We start from the raw sequence: 17540 nt of genomic DNA on the forward strand, positions 1-17540 counted from the left end.
ATGCAGGATTTGCCAGGAGCTAAAACAGTCCTCCAATCCACAGTGAGGGTTTGCACAGCCAGGGTTACATGGGGAAAAGGGACAGGATTCAACCACACACAAAGCATAACAGACAGATATTACAATGTGAAACAGTATAAATAAAGTATACAAAAAAAATAAAATCAAACATTACTATTTATTTATCTGACCTAGCCCTTGATGAAGGTTATACCATTTTTTTCCCCCAGTTTAGGTTAAGGTAAGGTAAAAAAACAAAAAACAAAACACAAATAATATTAATACAAATTTTATAATAATAATAACAAATAATTTGAAACAATAGATGGAAAGCCAAAGCACTCTCTTACGCCCCCTGCTGTTGTGGTGAAGTCCTCTCACCGGAAGTGCAGTGTTCCAGGCTGTTCTATGGGCGGTTAGCTTGTGTACACATGAACCGCTACCCGAAATAAAGCCAAATCTATAGTTTTCTCTCATCATTTCATCTGCAGGTTTTGGTCGATTGTTATACACCCAATTTTCCTAAAACGTGCCCTTTATTGGAGAAGAAAATGCCACGTAGACGTCAGGTAAGAAATGTAGGTCGCTTCAGATGTTAGCCTAGCGTTAGCAAATTGGCTATCAGTAAACAATTGTCAGGCAGTAATGTTTTTCTTTGTTTTGTTCACTAACATTTTTAAACAGTGAAACATTTACAAAACAACTACGTGATGCCATTTTAAATCGAACTAAAATAGCTGAGCAAAACATTTCAGTTCACAGTTTACATGTGTGCATTTTGAATGGGGGAATCATCCAGTGAGCGCAACATTACAGCAAATAGATGGAGAGCATATGCGTCTTCTGGTTTGGTTTTTGCAGTAATTTCAACAACCAACGCTTTGTGAATTCCTTCCGTCATACTTTTAATGTAGACACTCGAAATCCTATGCGTGTTTCTTGACTACTATATGCACTGATCCTATAAATAACGACTATACTATTGTTATTTTTAGCAGAGACCTATGCCAGGGAGTGGTTCAGATGGGACAGAAGACTCAGACTCCTCTGCTGAGCGGGAGCAGACCAACAGCTCAGAAAGTGATGGGAATATTCCCAAGAGACAGCGCCTCACTCGAGCCTCCACTCGCCTCAGCCAGAGCTCTCAGGGTAAGCCCACAGCTCTAAATAAATCCAGGGACACTACTACTTTTCTTTTCAGCTCTGTCAACATTGTGGTTTCTTTGCGTCAGACACACCAGACTTGAAGCGCGCAGTTGACCACGATGAGTCTCCTCCGCTGACGCCCACAGGAAACGCCCCCTCCTCCGAGTCCGAACTCGACATTTCCAGCCCCAATGCTTCTCATGATGAGAGCCAGGCAAAAGACCAAACCAGCAGAGATTCAGATAAGGATCTTTCCCACCGACCTAAGCGCCGCCGCTGTCATGAGACCTACAATTTCAACATGAAGTGCCCCACTCCAGGGTGTAATTCACTCGGTACTGGACCTCTTCCATAGAATGTTGTGAAAAGGTTGCACTTGGTTCAATGCCAAACAGAAAGACTGAATTAATGTGATTATACTTTCTCTCTTTAGGTCATCTTACAGGGAAGCATGAACGTCATTTTGCTGTATCAGGTTGCCCTCTTTACCACAATCTTTCAGCTGATGAATGTAAGGTGAGTACTTGAGAACTTGGGTAACACTAACAAAAAATGTTAAATGTTTACATAGTTAGGTAATCTTCAGGGTTATAAAGTGTATTAATAAATAAACTTAAATTTAAACAATGATTTAGGTTAAAGCTGTCACCCGTGACAAACAAGAAGAGGAGATGAAAGTGCAGGAAGAGAGCAATTCTCGGCATGCGACTCGCCATCAGGTAAAGTTAATGCTGATTTATATTTATTTATTACCGGTAGTTTATATTGATTATGAAGAAATATGAGTGTCTTATTCTTGTGCTGTATATTCCAGACCCCAACATCAAAACAGAGCCGCTACAAGGAGCAGGTCAATGAATTGAGAAAAGGTCGAAACTCTGGCCTGCAGAAAGAGCAAAAGGAAAAGCATTTGGTACATGCTCACTGACTGCTGTGAAGTACTATCTATGACCAAAATGTAGTCTTACGTGTTCACTATCTATTGTTATTATTTATTCATAGGAGCATCGACAGACTCATGGCAATACCCGAGAGCCACTGCTGGAAAACATCACTAGTGATTATGACTTGGAGCTGTTCAGAAAGGCCCAAGCTCGAGCATCAGAAGACTTGGTAAACAATTGTTATTAATAAAACTTTGCACACATGGTATTATTCTATATGTTGAAAGTCTTTGTGTGCCATTTATTTCCAGGAGAAGTTGCGTATCCAAGGCCAGATCACTGAGGGCAGTAACATGATAAAGACTATCCTGTTTGGCCGATATGAGCTTGACACCTGGTACCACTCTCCTTACCCAGAGGAATATGCACGCCTGGGCCGCCTCTATGTGTGCGAGTTCTGCCTAAAGTACATGAAGAGCCAGACCATACTGAGGAGGCACATGGTGAGACCTGAAAACTGTACTGGATTTGTGGATGATATTTTTGTTACACCTTTGTATATATTTGATATACTCATATTCTTAGGCCAAGTGTGTGTGGAAGCATCCTCCAGGTGATGAGGTTTACCGGAAAGGTGCAATATCAGTGTTTGAAGTTGATGGAAAAAAGAATAAGGTTTGTTTTTATTATCGTGTCATATATCATTCCTTAAAAAAGGTTTTGCGTACAAGGGTTGCACTTTTTCTCCCCCCACAGATCTATTGCCAGAACCTGTGCTTACTTGCCAAACTCTTCTTAGACCATAAAACTCTGTACTATGATGTGGAGCCATTTCTTTTTTATGTGATGACAGAGGCCGACAACACTGGCTGTCATTTAGTGGGCTACTTTTCCAAGGTAAAATCAAGTGTAATTTGTGACTACTGTTCATATTGATGAAATAATAAATATGTATGTAATTGTTGTTTTATTCTTTTTTTAATTTCAGGAAAAGAACTCATTCCTCAATTACAATGTGTCTTGTATTCTCACAATGCCGCAGTACATGAGACAGGGCTTTGGCAAGATGCTCATTGATTTCAGTATGCATTCTTCAATTACACTGCTGTATTTTCAGTTATTTATATAGCATGGCATTCATTTGTTTGTCTGTGCTTTTGTAGGTTACCTTCTTTCCAAAGTGGAGGAGAAGGTGGGGTCACCTGAGAGACCACTCTCTGACCTAGGCCTCATCAGCTACAGAAGTTATTGGAAGGAAGTTCTACTGCGATACATGTACAACTTTCAAGGGAAGGAGATCTCCATTAAAGGTAGGAAATAAGAGATTATATTTCCAAGGCCGTATAATGTGGTTCATGTGTTCAATAATACAAGTGTCTTTGTTTTACTTAGAGATTAGCCAAGAAACTGCAGTGAATCCGGTAGACATTGTGAGCACCCTGCAATCCCTCCAGATGCTCAAATACTGGAAAGGAAAGCATCTTGTTTTAAAGCGACAGGTAAAAATAGATAAATGTCTACTGTTCTGCACTATTACAAGGACTACAACACTTTGGTCCAGGATGACAGATATTTATTTTACATATATAATATAAATTCAATTACCATAAATTTCTGACTATAAGCCGCTGCTTTTTCCCCACACTTTGATCCCTGCGGCCTATACGATGCTGTAGCTAATTTAAAGATTTTTAATGGCTAACGCTCTCTATCAGTAAGCGCAAAAGTGAGACAGATGTGGGGAAAAAATTATGTGCTGAAGAATACACTAGTTTTGATGTTGAACTGTCATTTTGCCCATTTGCCTCTTTCTGTGGCTTATATTAAAGTACTAATATATATATATATATATATATATATATATATATATATATAAGTGTGTGTGTGTGTGTGTGTACAAGATGTATTCTCTTTTAAAATGTAGCTGGTGCGGCTTATATTCAGGTGCGCTCAATAGTCTGAAATTTAGGGTAATACATTCACAGAAACAATTATTCAGGTAAATGTTATTTTGACTGGCTGATTTAGCTTTGTTTACTTAAACAAAATCCTTATTAGATGGTAAAGTGTAAGAAGCACACAGTTGAACACATCATTTTAAATAAGTACATATCCCAACATTTTGTCTTTTTAGGACCTGATCGATGAATGGAAAGCAAAAGAGATCAAGAGAGGGAACAGCAACAAAACCATAGACCCCACCTCACTCAAATGGACCCCTCCTAAAGGGACATAAACAACGTCTGCTGCTCAATAAACTCTAGCCACAAGTAGCCTCGACTCTAATGTCTACAACATCAGTATTTTTTGTTTTCTCATGGACTTTTTTTACTTTTTTATTTTACTGTTGACTGATGTTTATTGAACGATTGTCCACAAAAGAACTCAAGGGGTTTTGCTTGTCCAAAATGTGCTTTCTATACTTTGAATGTCAAGTGTTCAACATATCATGGTTACTTTGCAGCATTTCCAGGCTGTTAGCATTAGTTCTTTAAGAATTGCATTTTGATGCTGGTTATTTTTTAGTTCAATGATATTTTAATAGCATAGAAGTTTAACGCAGAGTGTATTTGACTAGTATAATAGAAACCTTCTTTGGTTGATGTGATATTGTATAGATTCTTTTAAGCTCCATCAATAGATGATTTGGACCCATTCCTCTTGAGAACCTGCCAAATTATGAAATTAAAATGAGAAACCCAGAAAATGCACATAAATATACAGATAACCTCAGGTTTTTATAGTATTGTACTGAACCTTGCTTATGTGATTTCTCCAGAACATCAGATGCAGTTGAAGGATGGATTCTTGGCAAAGCGTCTGCAATGAATTAAATGTTGTGTCACTGTAATTGCCTTGTATTCATATTTACACATTTGATATTTTGAATATCAATAAAATGACTTCAAATTCATGTCATTTGTTTTTGGTGCTTACCTGATATGCTTCTTCCCATCAGACCAACGAACATCTCTCCTTTCTTCTCTGAAAATATTCACATTTTACACTTTATATCCAGGTCCCTTCATTTAAATAGTGTAAGTAAACCAGTATGTACTCACTTCTATTCACTTTAATAGGTTTTTCACCTAAAAAAAGAGAAGAAAAAATATTTACTCTATGACAATTATGTGGAAAGGGACTTTTTAATGATCTGCAAAGTGTTTTTATTATTAATTTGTTTTATTATAGATCAATACTTAATTTTCTATTCCAGATTTTGTTGGATAGGGTTAAATTAAGCTCTTGTGTTTTATTGTCATTAAATGAATGTTATTAAAAAAGTGCATTTGTTAAAAAGAATAAAATCTGTACACCACCTGAGCGTTTGCCCATGAGTCCATAGAAGTGGAGAGCTTTAGATCTTTTCATCAAAGCATCCACAGCCTCTGTCAGACCTGTGTCCAGCGATGGATCCTGCCACCACAAAATGTAATTGAAAACAAAAATAAACACTTAAATCTTTCATTTTTCTCCAGATGTTGTTGGCACATTACCTGCCACTCTGTTGACCGCCCTCCATCTTCATCCAAGATAAAAGACATCCCTGCACATAACGGCATCAGTGAACAAAAAGTAACAAGAAAAAGTTGTATTTTCCAGAGATCCATTGAATAAGTTTTAACTTCTCATAAATTACAAAAACAATGAAACAGACTTTTACTTTTCCCGGCCCAACTGAATTTCTGCCTCATTTATACCCCAGACCCCATGCCCACAGTCCCCTCCTCCAAAATACATTATGCCAGTTCTCTTATGTCCATTACATAACTCATGTCTTATTTCTAAAGCCTCACCGCGCCCACATATCCACATGTCCCACCCTGACTCCCAATACACACAACTAGTCTCCTCCAGATTGTCTACTTGATGATCAAAGACACAAAACCAAATATTTACATTTGAAATAGACACATTTTATAAGTTAGTGTTTGTTAATAAATAGTTGTAACCTTGTCCCTTTGATATGGCAGATGCTCCTGGCGCACAACCTTAAGATAAAGAATTTTATTGGTGGCCAGTTGATTTGGTTGCACCTTTGATTAAAAAAGACTTCAGAGGTTTGTCTTATAACACTTTTACTGTGCAACATTGTATAAAACACAAGCTATACATTTAACCTATAGAAATTGTTTTGCGACAAACCCTGTCATGATCTTAAATAAAGGTTTTAAAACAGCATTTTTCCAACATGAATGTTACAGAAATGTCTGGAGAGCCAATTACTTGACAATATGTACTTGTAAGAAGCTCCTCTTGAAACAAAGCTGATCCAAACATCCACAGCTTTGATCTGAGCACAGGTGCTTCTGAGCAAGAAAAGCAGCGGGACAATTATCCCTCAAAAGGCAATTAGAGCTGAACAGTCCTCATGCATGTGTGCACTGCTAACACGGAGAGAGGAATCAAAAGGAAACACAAGAGAAGAATTAACATATGAAATGGTTTAGTCACAAAGAGCTGGTGTAATGACAGGGGACCGGGTGACGCAGGGCCCAGGCTCACCGGGATGAGCTCTGAGGGTTTGACTGTTTGTTGATGGTGATTCATAGTTTCATGGTGACCTCTGCATGTTCTGATGTCACAGCTTCAGTGTGTTTCAGCTCCACTGCATCTGTTGTTCTTATAAATGTGCACTAAAGATGCACTATACAGGCCTAACGTTTTGGTAGAGGGTCCGCTATGTTATTTCTTTGCCTAGAATATTCCACAGTATGGCATTAAACCTACCTATCTCCATGGAGACTAGCAGATGAGGCCACAGTGAGAACATCTGTATTGAAACAAATGCTATAGATATGTTTCACACACAGTATGCTTGTCTGAAATGTTCCACAATGCCATTAGTCTGTTACCATGGAGACAAGCAGGTGATGCCACTAGGCCAAGTTACAGGTTAGTTCTGTGGAGAGGTGACATAGTAGAAAACCATATTTTTCAAGGTATTTTTGAGCAATAAAAAAAATATCATTGAAACTCCAAGCAAAGCAATAACACCAAGCACTACGTAACTCCAGAAAAGTTACACAGTCCACCTTTAAAATGTAAATAATACAAAACCCTGTTTGTTTTCCTTGTGTATCCTGTGTGTTTCTTCATTTTGAGCTAATCAGATGCACATGGGTTGTTGTAAATATGGCTTTGGGAATTTTGTGAAATTATAGACTCTGAGAGAACCAAACCGAAGATAATTTAGCACATCTCATCTTTGGGCTTCCACATGGAAAATACATCATCATTGGCCATTTAATTCTGCAATTTTATTTTCAAAATAGGTTTAAATAATAAAAGATGCCTCAACATAAATAAAACATATGGTGCATTTTCATCATCCAAAAAGAAGTCTTTTCTTCATACATGTGGATTGTATTTGGATTTTATTCATGTGAAGAATAACATCCCTGGAGCTGCTACTGTGTGTGGTGTAAATCAGATTCAGTCTATAATGTAAACACTCTGAAGTACATCTGCTGTGTTTTTGACACGCTCCCTGGTGCTTCATACGAGACTTTTATTAGAAGTGAGTAACTGCTGTCTTATGGGGCTCACTGAACTATTGTGATCCTACTACAGAAGTCATCATCACTGTGAAGTGTAATGGTACACGACACACTCAGTACGCTCTGTCTGTGTCTCATTTATCTGTGGTTACACTTAATACTAAACACCATCCGCTGTATTCTGAGCTCTAACTATTTCAATGTGCACGCCCAAATATTCTAAGATTATAACTTCACTATAACATTGATTGAGCCTATCCATCCAGGAATAAAAGGTATTACTGTTATGAAGGCTACAGTGACGTTCTGCTCTATGGGGCCCACAGTTTCTTCTGATTCTGCCACAACAACTAACTATTCATAATTATTCATAACTATTCATAACTATTCATAACTATTCATAACTATTCTTACCAATAAAACTGTTCCTTTTTGGGCTCAGTGCTCTGAATGTTCTCTCTTACAGTTTCACGCTCATGTCAAGGTCTTATAGTCAGAGGTTTGGCCTGAGTAAATCAATGAATACACGTGTCTGTGTGCACTTTTAAACTAACTCATTTTCATCCATGTTTGCTGGGCCTGGACTTTTTATACCCTCTTTCAAACACACGGTGGCGCTCCCTAACTTTTCCATATCTTCAACCACTCTTTCTGCCTAATGATCGTTTGTTGACAGAAAGCACGTTATCAGATGTGTCGAGCCCCGTGGATGTGGTGAGTTTGCTCCTGATATCATCGTGTATTATGGGCTTGTAGAGCAGTTGAAAGCTCAATACTAATCCTGTTATCTCCACATCATCTAAATGTGTCTTAACGCGTACAAATGAGCCCCAACTCACCAGACTAACAGATTTACAGCAGCTGCTTAGTCAGGTGCATGGTCCATAACAAAAGAGATTAGAATAAAAATAGATTGCATAGAATAATAGCTTCTTAAACCCAAAGAGTTTTGCAGAGGGGCTGTATAGATTTTCTCAGTTGTAGCGCGTTGTCTCCAGCAGGGGTCACTGTTGCGCCGCAGATAAATGACTCCTAAAACACTTGTGATTCCAGACTGGACTAAAAAGCTGTGTCAAAACATTGTATAACTCAAGTTTCAGTGTCACGTACAGAAATATGACAGAATTCTGGTTTCCATAATTCCACTTGACACTCGTAATGTGTGGTGTGTTTTTATGTGGTCCAACTGTGTCATTTTTTTTGTAAATGAAAACAGCAAAGTGTCAGCATTGTATTTGACACTACAAAGAGGACCCTCACTGGGACAAACACACAACATGTTTATTGGACATTCTGTGGCTTGTTCACATCTTTATAAAATGTTTTTTTTCTGTTTCGTGCCAAATAACACAAAGTCACATTGTGGATAGATTAGAAGTAATTTATCCCAAACCTGTTCCAATCACAATCTATGGCCTATTATTTTAACAGCGGGAGTCAAAGTGGTTATCTGAACTTTTACTTGTGTGTTTTTGTATCTGAAGTTTGTCTGATTTAGTACTTCACTAACAGAACTGACCATTTGAATACCCTGATACTCAGATCTTCTCCTGGTAAGAAAACACATGTCTCACATCACACAGTTCTACCTGCCCCAAAAATAAGGAAATATTATTATTCTAAAATGTACCTTTCATTTTGTACACATACAAATTTGTACAGATCACAATTAGGTCTATAATTTCCACTTCCTCAGTATTTATGCAAAAGACTCTCAGTTCTACATAGAGTTCTAGTTCAGCTGCAGAGATGGCAGACGACAAATTAAACATCCTGAAGAGGTTTGAGAACTAAAAGTCTCACCAAATATAGAAACATTTGTCGCTCATGATAAAAAAAAAAAAAAAAAAAAAGTATCATTGGGAATGAAGAATTTTGGACACCATTTTATAACTTTGTATCACAATGAGGAAATTACAGTGTTGGAACGTAAAGGTCAAGAACGATGGGAAAATCCCATTAGTAAAGAGTAAAGCTATAAGTTTACAAACCTCTCCAGAGTAAGTGGCTACGACTGTGATTATGAACAGTGCAGCTTATGGACAAGAATAAATAATGGTGACTTTACTACTATTTTTTATACAATAAGTGTCTATAAGTGCAGTTATTTCCAGCATATGAGCAGATTAAATCAGTAAAGTGACTTGAGTGACAAGCGTTCACTTTCTAGTTAAGCCTGGGTAACCTCTAATGTCACATTAGGCTAGCCAAGTATTAAAATAGATACTGTATGGCAACTGATACAATAGCAAAACAAAACAGGTGGTTAAACCAGGAGAACATGCTATTATAATTGATCTTCTTTACAGTTAGCCTGAAATGCCTAGCTCTTGTTCCTCAAGTTGTTTTTCTCGTTTGGTGCCTTGTGGCTCTTTACTGTGGTTTCTCTACAAAGACATAAATTTGGCTCCTTCTAGTCCTCATACCAGTGTCTGTGCGTTTGCATGCAGACAGACTGGAGGGGTTCGACTCCCTGTAAGAGCATTATTATTCAGATCCGCCACACAGGACAGAGGTAGCAGCCTCCGTGTTGACTTAGGCTGCAGGTGCTTTGACATGCTCCATAGGCGAATTTGACACAACTGTGACAGAGAGCGAGCAGCAGTGTAAACACCTTAAGAGGAGATGTCATCGCTCATCCAGTGATAAAGGCATTCCCCGGCCTCACGCACACACGAGCCACAGTGCCACGTCCCACTGGTCACGCTCTCCTTACGGTGATGTCATGGAGCAGGGTGGGCTTAGATGTGTCAGAGTTATAGTTGAGTACATTTATTATCTAATATGAAAACATCCTGACCCAATATGTTATCACGGTCTAATTTCTGGAGTTATTAGATAATTAAAATGGCATGTAAGCAGTTAAATCTGATCTGATGAGATGAATCTTATTTATTTCTGATTGTCTTGAATAATACAGAAAAGAGCAAACTAATGTGACCTGAACAAAAATTCAACAGTAACTTTAAAATACTTTGATTAACTGGGACAAGTCGCCTGGCGTTTTGGATGCTCAGATTTCTTTTGTGCTCGTAAACACATACTTAAAATCAGATATAATTATTGTATTATATGATTAGTTTAGTCAGCTGAATAGTACGGGCCATGTAAATGTACCCAGTGTCTTCACGTTGGATTAAATTATAATCTCTCTGAATGGCTCTGCAGTTTACTCTCCTTTGTCATTATATTCTTGGTGGTAATTATGTAATGGTTGTGGTTTGTTATAGTGTCATATAGAATAAAGAGGCATTAGCATACTCTAGGATATGCAAATCATTTAAACCAGGCGTATACATGACCTAGATAAGACTAATCCTATAATTGTACACAAGAACAATGTAAATAAAGTACCCCCTATCATAAGGCAATTTAAAAATCACTAAAACAGCACATATAATAACCGACATGCCACTTTTCTCTGTACCTTCGTCAATGATTTACGCTCAAACATGGGTGAGTCTCGTATAACTGCAGCGTGTTCAGGGGTGTCACCTCAGGTCTGACACGGCGCAGTGAATTCTTTAGGCGCTGAACTTAACTAGAAGGTGATGTGGCGACTTGTTACTTGGCAGGTTAAACAGGAAGGTTACAGAGTTTGGTTTTGTTGTTTATTTTCTTGTTATTCTCTGTCATATGTCTTGAAGAAATAATTAACATAAGAATGAGGATGAGTGATATACTGATACAAGTTTATATCTTTTTTTTTGTTTGTTTTTGTGTGAAAATGCACCTTTAAATGCCTTGATTGAGGTTCAACTCTGGCACAAAATAGGAATAAACTGTCAAATTAACCACAAAAAAAGTGCAAAAATATCACTTTAAACCCTTGTGGCAAGATTACACAACACGTTTCTGTTCTGTTCATTTTAATCCGCTCTTTTTGTCGTCATTTTTAATCAATTTCAATACGTCCCCCACCTCTATATGAGAATCACATAGACAGTTGTGTATGTTGTGTTTGTTCAAGTATGTCAAGTATTTGGACTGGGAGTGTGTCGTCGAACAGCGTGACAAATATATCTGTGTGAGTTTTTATTTACTCTCAGATGGTTTTGTAACATGATTTTAATTAAAGTCAGGTTCGAGTGTGGTTAGAACCGTCCCATTGTGTATCCTCTCCCGGGGCCGAACCTTGTCCCATGAGGTGCCTAAGTGGCCCCGTTCCTGATGTTCTTGTTTGCTGTGCTTTTGTGGCTTCACGGACACTTTCTGAAGGGCCCTTGGTGAGTTCCCCTACGGTCAGGAGTGCACTGCTTACTTTGTCGTGAGGCCAATCGACTTATTCATTCCCCAAAAAACCCTCAGAGGTTCAAAAGCCAAGTGCATAATTGCTCCTTAAATCAATCTGCAAATTCTGCGGTATCCATCCTGCACCAGTCGGATACGTTATTCACTGTTTCTGCCTTTACAGTGAGTGAAACTTCAACATGGAGAAATGGGACACTACAATCACACAAGATGCATTCAATTACAGGCTTGAGGTTTCCATACATTTCCCATTAGGCAAAGTACGATTTATCCTATTTGTCCAAACGCTACAGCTATCATTGTGTTTTTGTGGTGGAAACGCTGGTACCGACCACACAGCTCGCAAAAGCATTCTTCCAATTTTGTTTAAAGTCAGTAGTATTCAGAAGTAGGGCTGCAAAATATATATCGCAATCGAAATCACAGTTTTATGTGGCAAAGGCTGCAATTATTTTGGTTAGAATGTCCTCTGAAAAGAACAAGAAGCGCTGTCTTTTTATTGAAATGTTCTGTTGTACCTGTAGTTTAGACCTCTACAAATATATTCTGAAATGCAAGGGATTCTGGTAATAGTTTATCAGTCCACATCGGTGTTCCTCAAATGTTCCTGGAGCAGTTTATAATGTGCACACTGAACACTGAACAGAATCCTACAAAAATCCCAGTTAGATTTTTTCCCAAATCAATCTTTTTTCTTGTTTGTCGGCCATCTTGACCTTAATAACCGCTCTTGTCCACGCATACTCTGATACCACAACTCGTCCAACTTCTAAGCTCCATTCTTTCTCTCTCTCTCTCTCCTCTGTCTCCTCTCTCCTCCTTCCTTCCCTCCTTCCCTCTTTCCTCTCCCCAGCTCTTGTATTTGCAGGCAGCTTTAGTGCCAGACACCCTGAGGCAGCGGTAGCGCCAGTGAGTCTTCCCACCTCTGTTTTTGTGGCTGGAGATGACATGTCGAAGCTTTGAAGGCTGGAGGAAAGGGAGGGAGCGAGGGAGGAGACGGGAACCCAGCGAGGAGGAGGAGGAGGAGGTGGTGAAGGGAGGAGGGAGAAAGAGGAGGAAGAGGAGGAGGAGGAGGGAGCACATCAGTCGGCGTGCTCAGAATGTCATGTGGTCCGCAGTCCAGCCCTGTCCCTGCTTCTTCTGTTGCTTCTGCTGGAGATGTGGGCTGGAGGAATGGAGACAGGAAGTACACCCCTCCTCCCTTCCCTCTCTCTCTCTCTCTCCCTCCCCCTCCTCACTCCCCTTATTCACTAATGAGCCCCTCCTCCATGCCCCGTTACCATGGAGTTCCGTGACTGACAGTTTCGGCGTTTCTCAAACTTAATTTTTAGAAATATTGTTGATTTGTCATGGTTTTTGGTTTTAAGCAGCGCCAAGTTTATAGATACCCTCACCCATGTTAACGACGCAAGCTTGTGATGAATCCGAAGAAGCGAAACGGTTAAACGTGGAGTATTCTTTGGACGATGTTTGTGAAAGTGTTGACTAGTGTCTGACATTTATAGGCAACAGGTCTGAATCCAGAATTTGTAGATAAACTTGCCTCAACAAGTTCTACAACAACTATCTGTTCTGTCCCCTTTGCAAGACACATTACAAAACCGATTCCATGTAGTTTTATTCTATAGCTCGATGTAAACCAGCTAAATTCTCACTCGCTGCTTGTATAGGGACACGTAACACAGATTTTACTGTGTAGTCCCTTAGAGTTCTTCACTTTAATGAAGCGAAGATGCTCATACCACATTATTACATATCTGACAAGTTAAATTTCAGTGATCTTGATCCAATGTTGTCATAACTACACGTTAATTCGTCGTACAAAAGCATCAACAAAGATGTAAGGTGCTGTCCTGGATTTTTTCCTGTTCTGTTATTGCTCTGTTACCATCCTAACTATTCACCACGATGAGTTTATAAGCACTTTTCACACTTTTCAGAGACCAGAGGAAAGTGCTGTCGGTGCACTTCCTGTTTCGCGGAGGATAAAAATTTGGTACAGCCTCTTTAATATCATTTATCATTATATATAAGTCTTTGTTCCTGCTTTATTAAGGCTAATTACGGTTTAATTGTTATAAAGTGGTAGGACCGTTTCTTCTCTTGATGCCTAATCGAACATAAGTTGAATCTTATCATTTACTTTTCTCGCTCAAACTACAGTACGTGCTTATGTCATCTCTCTCGTCTCTCTCTCTTATATTTCCTGAAGCGTTTCCCTTGTGTCATCCCGGAGCCACAGGCCAGTCTGCCCATCATTACTCACTGTGAGCTCAAGTGTGATGAGGTGTGTAAAACGCACTAGACAAAACATGTTTCCAAAAGCATGCACCCCGTCCAAAACCACAATATTTTCCTATCCATAAAGACCCGGGCCGATTGCAACTGCTGCCAGTGATACTTTCTGCTACCACCATTTTAGAGCTGTATTGTCATATAGTTATAATAAAAGCTCAAATATGTTATAGACCCTTTAAAAATATATCTTCTGAATTACAGAACGGATGCGAGTGAAGTGGAACATAATGCGTGCAGTTCTAATGGAGAAACTTGGACAAAAACACACAGAATATCAGAAATTATTGGAAAAACATGATGGGTTTTGCAAGTGAAAATCATTTAAAGGATGTCAGACCGTCACATTATTTATTTGCTTAATGAGAGATTATCATAGACACTATTTTTGACGCAGGTAAAATTCAGATTGTTTTTGTTTTACTGGACATTTTAATTAAAGATATATATTTCACTACAAATTGTACTTTTTGTGAAGCTTAAAAGCAATTTTGAGGAAAGAAAATTACAGTATTTCTTCATCTTTTGAAATAGAAGGAAATTAACTGACAATTCTACACTGGAAATCCAAAATCGTTGCTTATTTTTCATTATCAAGACTTGAAATCATAACCATATAGACGTGACAGTTTATTGTTGAGATGTTATCGTGATTTACTTGTCTTCGCCTCCATTTACCTCCAATCTGGAAGTTTGAAGATTCTGATCACAGCGCTCATTAAAGGGTCCATGGGGTCATAAAATATCTTGCTGTTTATATTTCCCGTGGAGGTTTGCGCTGAGTTTGTGTACTAATTTGTGTCGTGGGATTAGCGTTAAGCCAGACAGGATGGGGCCTCAGCGACGGCATCAAACGTAGCCCTCTTAGATCTTCTTACGTCTATGTACAAGGAAGTCTGGCTTGGTCGGACGCAACACCTGACACACGGTGGATTCTCAGGCACATAAAAACCATGAAAGGAAAATGGCGGCGTGTAAAAATTTCCACTATCTTTGATACAGTGCTCCGATTGTACATGAACCAGACCTACCTGTTCTTATGTGGCAGCCTCCTCACCTGTTTTTAACCACAACTTTGTACCTTCGATGGCAGTAAAAATACGTAAATGAATACGTGGCCTGATAAAACAAAGGTTCTCTTAACCCACGTTTACGTTTGATGTTAGATGGATGTTCAAATATATGTCTTAGTACCTGCTCATATCCTACTTCACCAGTTCCAGTCGTGTTTCCAGGATATTGGTTTCAGATCATATCAATCAATCAATAAGACTTTTACGAGCTGCTTTTGGCCTGGAACATCGTATTCTTCTGTACTGTACGGCACTGTACCTGATGTTCTATAATTAATTAAATGACTTACGTAAGATTAAGGTCGGTTTTGTGGTTATGAATTATTTATTGTGAAACTTTCAGTCTCTGCGTTAGTATTGGTTGAGCGTGGGTAAAAGTATCAATACAGCATCGGGACTGAAATAGCTGGAGCCTTTAAGATGTCGTCAGAATGTTGAAGATTCCACAATGGAGCCAAAACGCGTAATGTCAAAATCTGTATTACTATCAATCAATCGTTTTGAATTTGCAGTATCCAAATACGATAGATTTCCACGACTAATCCCAACTTCTCCAATGAAATCACGATTCCATTCTGTAATTTTTGAATGTATTTGTTTAGAAACTTTTAAAGTGTCTATGCAAATCCTATGTGGCTTAGATGAACGTTCACATTACTATAATTACATGATAGTGAGTTTTACGCGATGACACAATACCAGCGCAATTAGAGATCGACTGATATGTTTTTTTTCATGGTTGTTGCCGCTACTGATTTCTTAGAATACAACAACGGATGGCCAATAAGCTCTGCCGTTATTTCTCAGCCGATATACTGGACGGATTTGTATTATTTTCCTCAAGTTATGTAATTTAAATTTACTACAAACTGACCCACAGCCCCTTTTTATACCACAAACCTTAAATAGAGCAGTGTATCACATTTACTGCAGTTGTCTCTTTGTATTAAAGTCTTAAAATAAAGCTTTGTGTGCATGTTCTAGGCAGCAAATCGACTACTACTACTAAATATCGGCGTGTGGTGGCGATTTAAATCCGGTACGTTAAACACTCAAATGTCAAATAACAGTTTTTAAAGAACCAAATACATTTTAACAACAGTATTTCTTTGTTAAACCACTACTTACTTACACTAACTTAATATGAATATGTCAAATGTTATGCTTAAACAAATTTACTTCCTCTAAATCACATCAAACTCAAGGCCCTGGGGCGAAATCTGGCCTGCCATGTCATTTTATGTGGCCGCGACAAGGTAAATTAAAATATATAACCTTCATAAAATGTCAGTTTATCAGTAGATACACAGTCATATTTTTTTTACATCTATGCAAATTGGCCCTCAGTGAAATTAGGTTTGACACAGCAGCCCACGATAACGATACTGTATCACACAACACAGCGATTGATATGTTTTTTCAAAAGTCTAACATTATTATAAAGCAGATTTTTAGAGCAAACAATTATAATCACGGCCTGCGCTACCCACGCATATGCAGAAACAATATTTGATTCTAAAGTAGCTGAGTTTATCCACCATAACCAGGGGGCCGCACAAACAAACCCTTGTGTGCGCCTGAATCAGATTAACACTGTTGACTGTGCCGCCTCTTTGGCTGTGGTGAGATCACTATGACAGAGTATTTGTGTTTGCAGTGCTTGTACCGTAGGCCCGCAGCACAGCCCGGTTTAATATTTTGAATCATTGCAACGTCAAGAAGGAGGAGATTACAGGGTGCAGTGCCAATAACACACGCTATTAGGAAGACAAGGTGTTATTAAGATACTGATGTCAGGTGAACTGTCAGAGCGGCGAGCGAGGGAGTGCTCCTTCAGCAGCTTTCAGACAGGAACAAGTGACTAACACCGTGCACAACAAAACACAACTTTTCACTACTGGAGATGTTTTGTTTTGAAGATCACTCAGATTTATATATATAGCAGCTTGCCAAGTGTTTAAGGCATTAAATACATTAGGCGTTTGACATTTTTAGCCTACAAATGTGACGCTAAGACACATTTACACCAGTTTCTCTTCGCTGTTCTTTTAGATAGGAATAGCAGTCTTTGGATTGGTTCGGTTGGACATTTTGGATAATTATGGGGTCAATATTTTGAAGGCCAGTAGACCAGAGGTGTGTAGTAGCTCAAGTACAAATAAGGGAAACTACTATTTGAGCGCTGAGACACAGTTAGACGTAAAATGTATTTAAAATGTGCACATCGTCAACCCCGATATTGATCCAAAATGGCTGAAGTATAACGACTTCCTGCAGAACTGACATGTTTTGGTTGAAATATGGCTATGTGACATTCTTTTACTCAACGTGTTTAACCCAAAGTCTGTTTTTTTTTTTTTTTACTGAGCAGTGGGAGGACATTTTCTAAG

At 38.7% G+C, this 17540-nt stretch overlaps 1 protein-coding gene across 2 annotated transcripts; it reads left to right on the forward strand.

Annotated features, from left to right (window-relative positions):
* Positions 1–375: 375 nt before the first annotated feature.
* Positions 376–4881, forward strand: kat7b (K(lysine) acetyltransferase 7b). 2 transcript variants are annotated; one of them, XM_033984161.2, is made up of 14 exons: positions 376–569; positions 996–1149; positions 1233–1481; positions 1580–1662; positions 1782–1865; positions 1961–2059; positions 2149–2259; positions 2342–2533; positions 2616–2705; positions 2787–2927; positions 3019–3112; positions 3194–3340; positions 3423–3529; positions 4165–4881. In XM_033984161.2, the coding sequence occupies exons 1-14, from the start codon at positions 552–554 to the stop codon at positions 4264–4266; spliced, it is 1671 nt and encodes a 556-aa protein (XP_033840052.1). In that variant the 5' UTR covers positions 376–551; the 3' UTR covers positions 4267–4881. The 2 variants fall into 2 exon arrangements, with proteins under 2 accessions (XP_033840052.1, XP_055085611.1); XM_055229636.1 differs by having other exon boundaries at positions 386–569; positions 999–1149.
* The last annotated feature ends 12659 nt before the right edge of the window (positions 4882–17540 follow it).

Source organism: Periophthalmus magnuspinnatus, chromosome 19, assembly GCF_009829125.3.
Source record: "Periophthalmus magnuspinnatus isolate fPerMag1 chromosome 19, fPerMag1.2.pri, whole genome shotgun sequence".
Taxonomy (NCBI): Eukaryota; Metazoa; Chordata; class Actinopteri; order Gobiiformes; family Gobiidae; genus Periophthalmus; species Periophthalmus magnuspinnatus.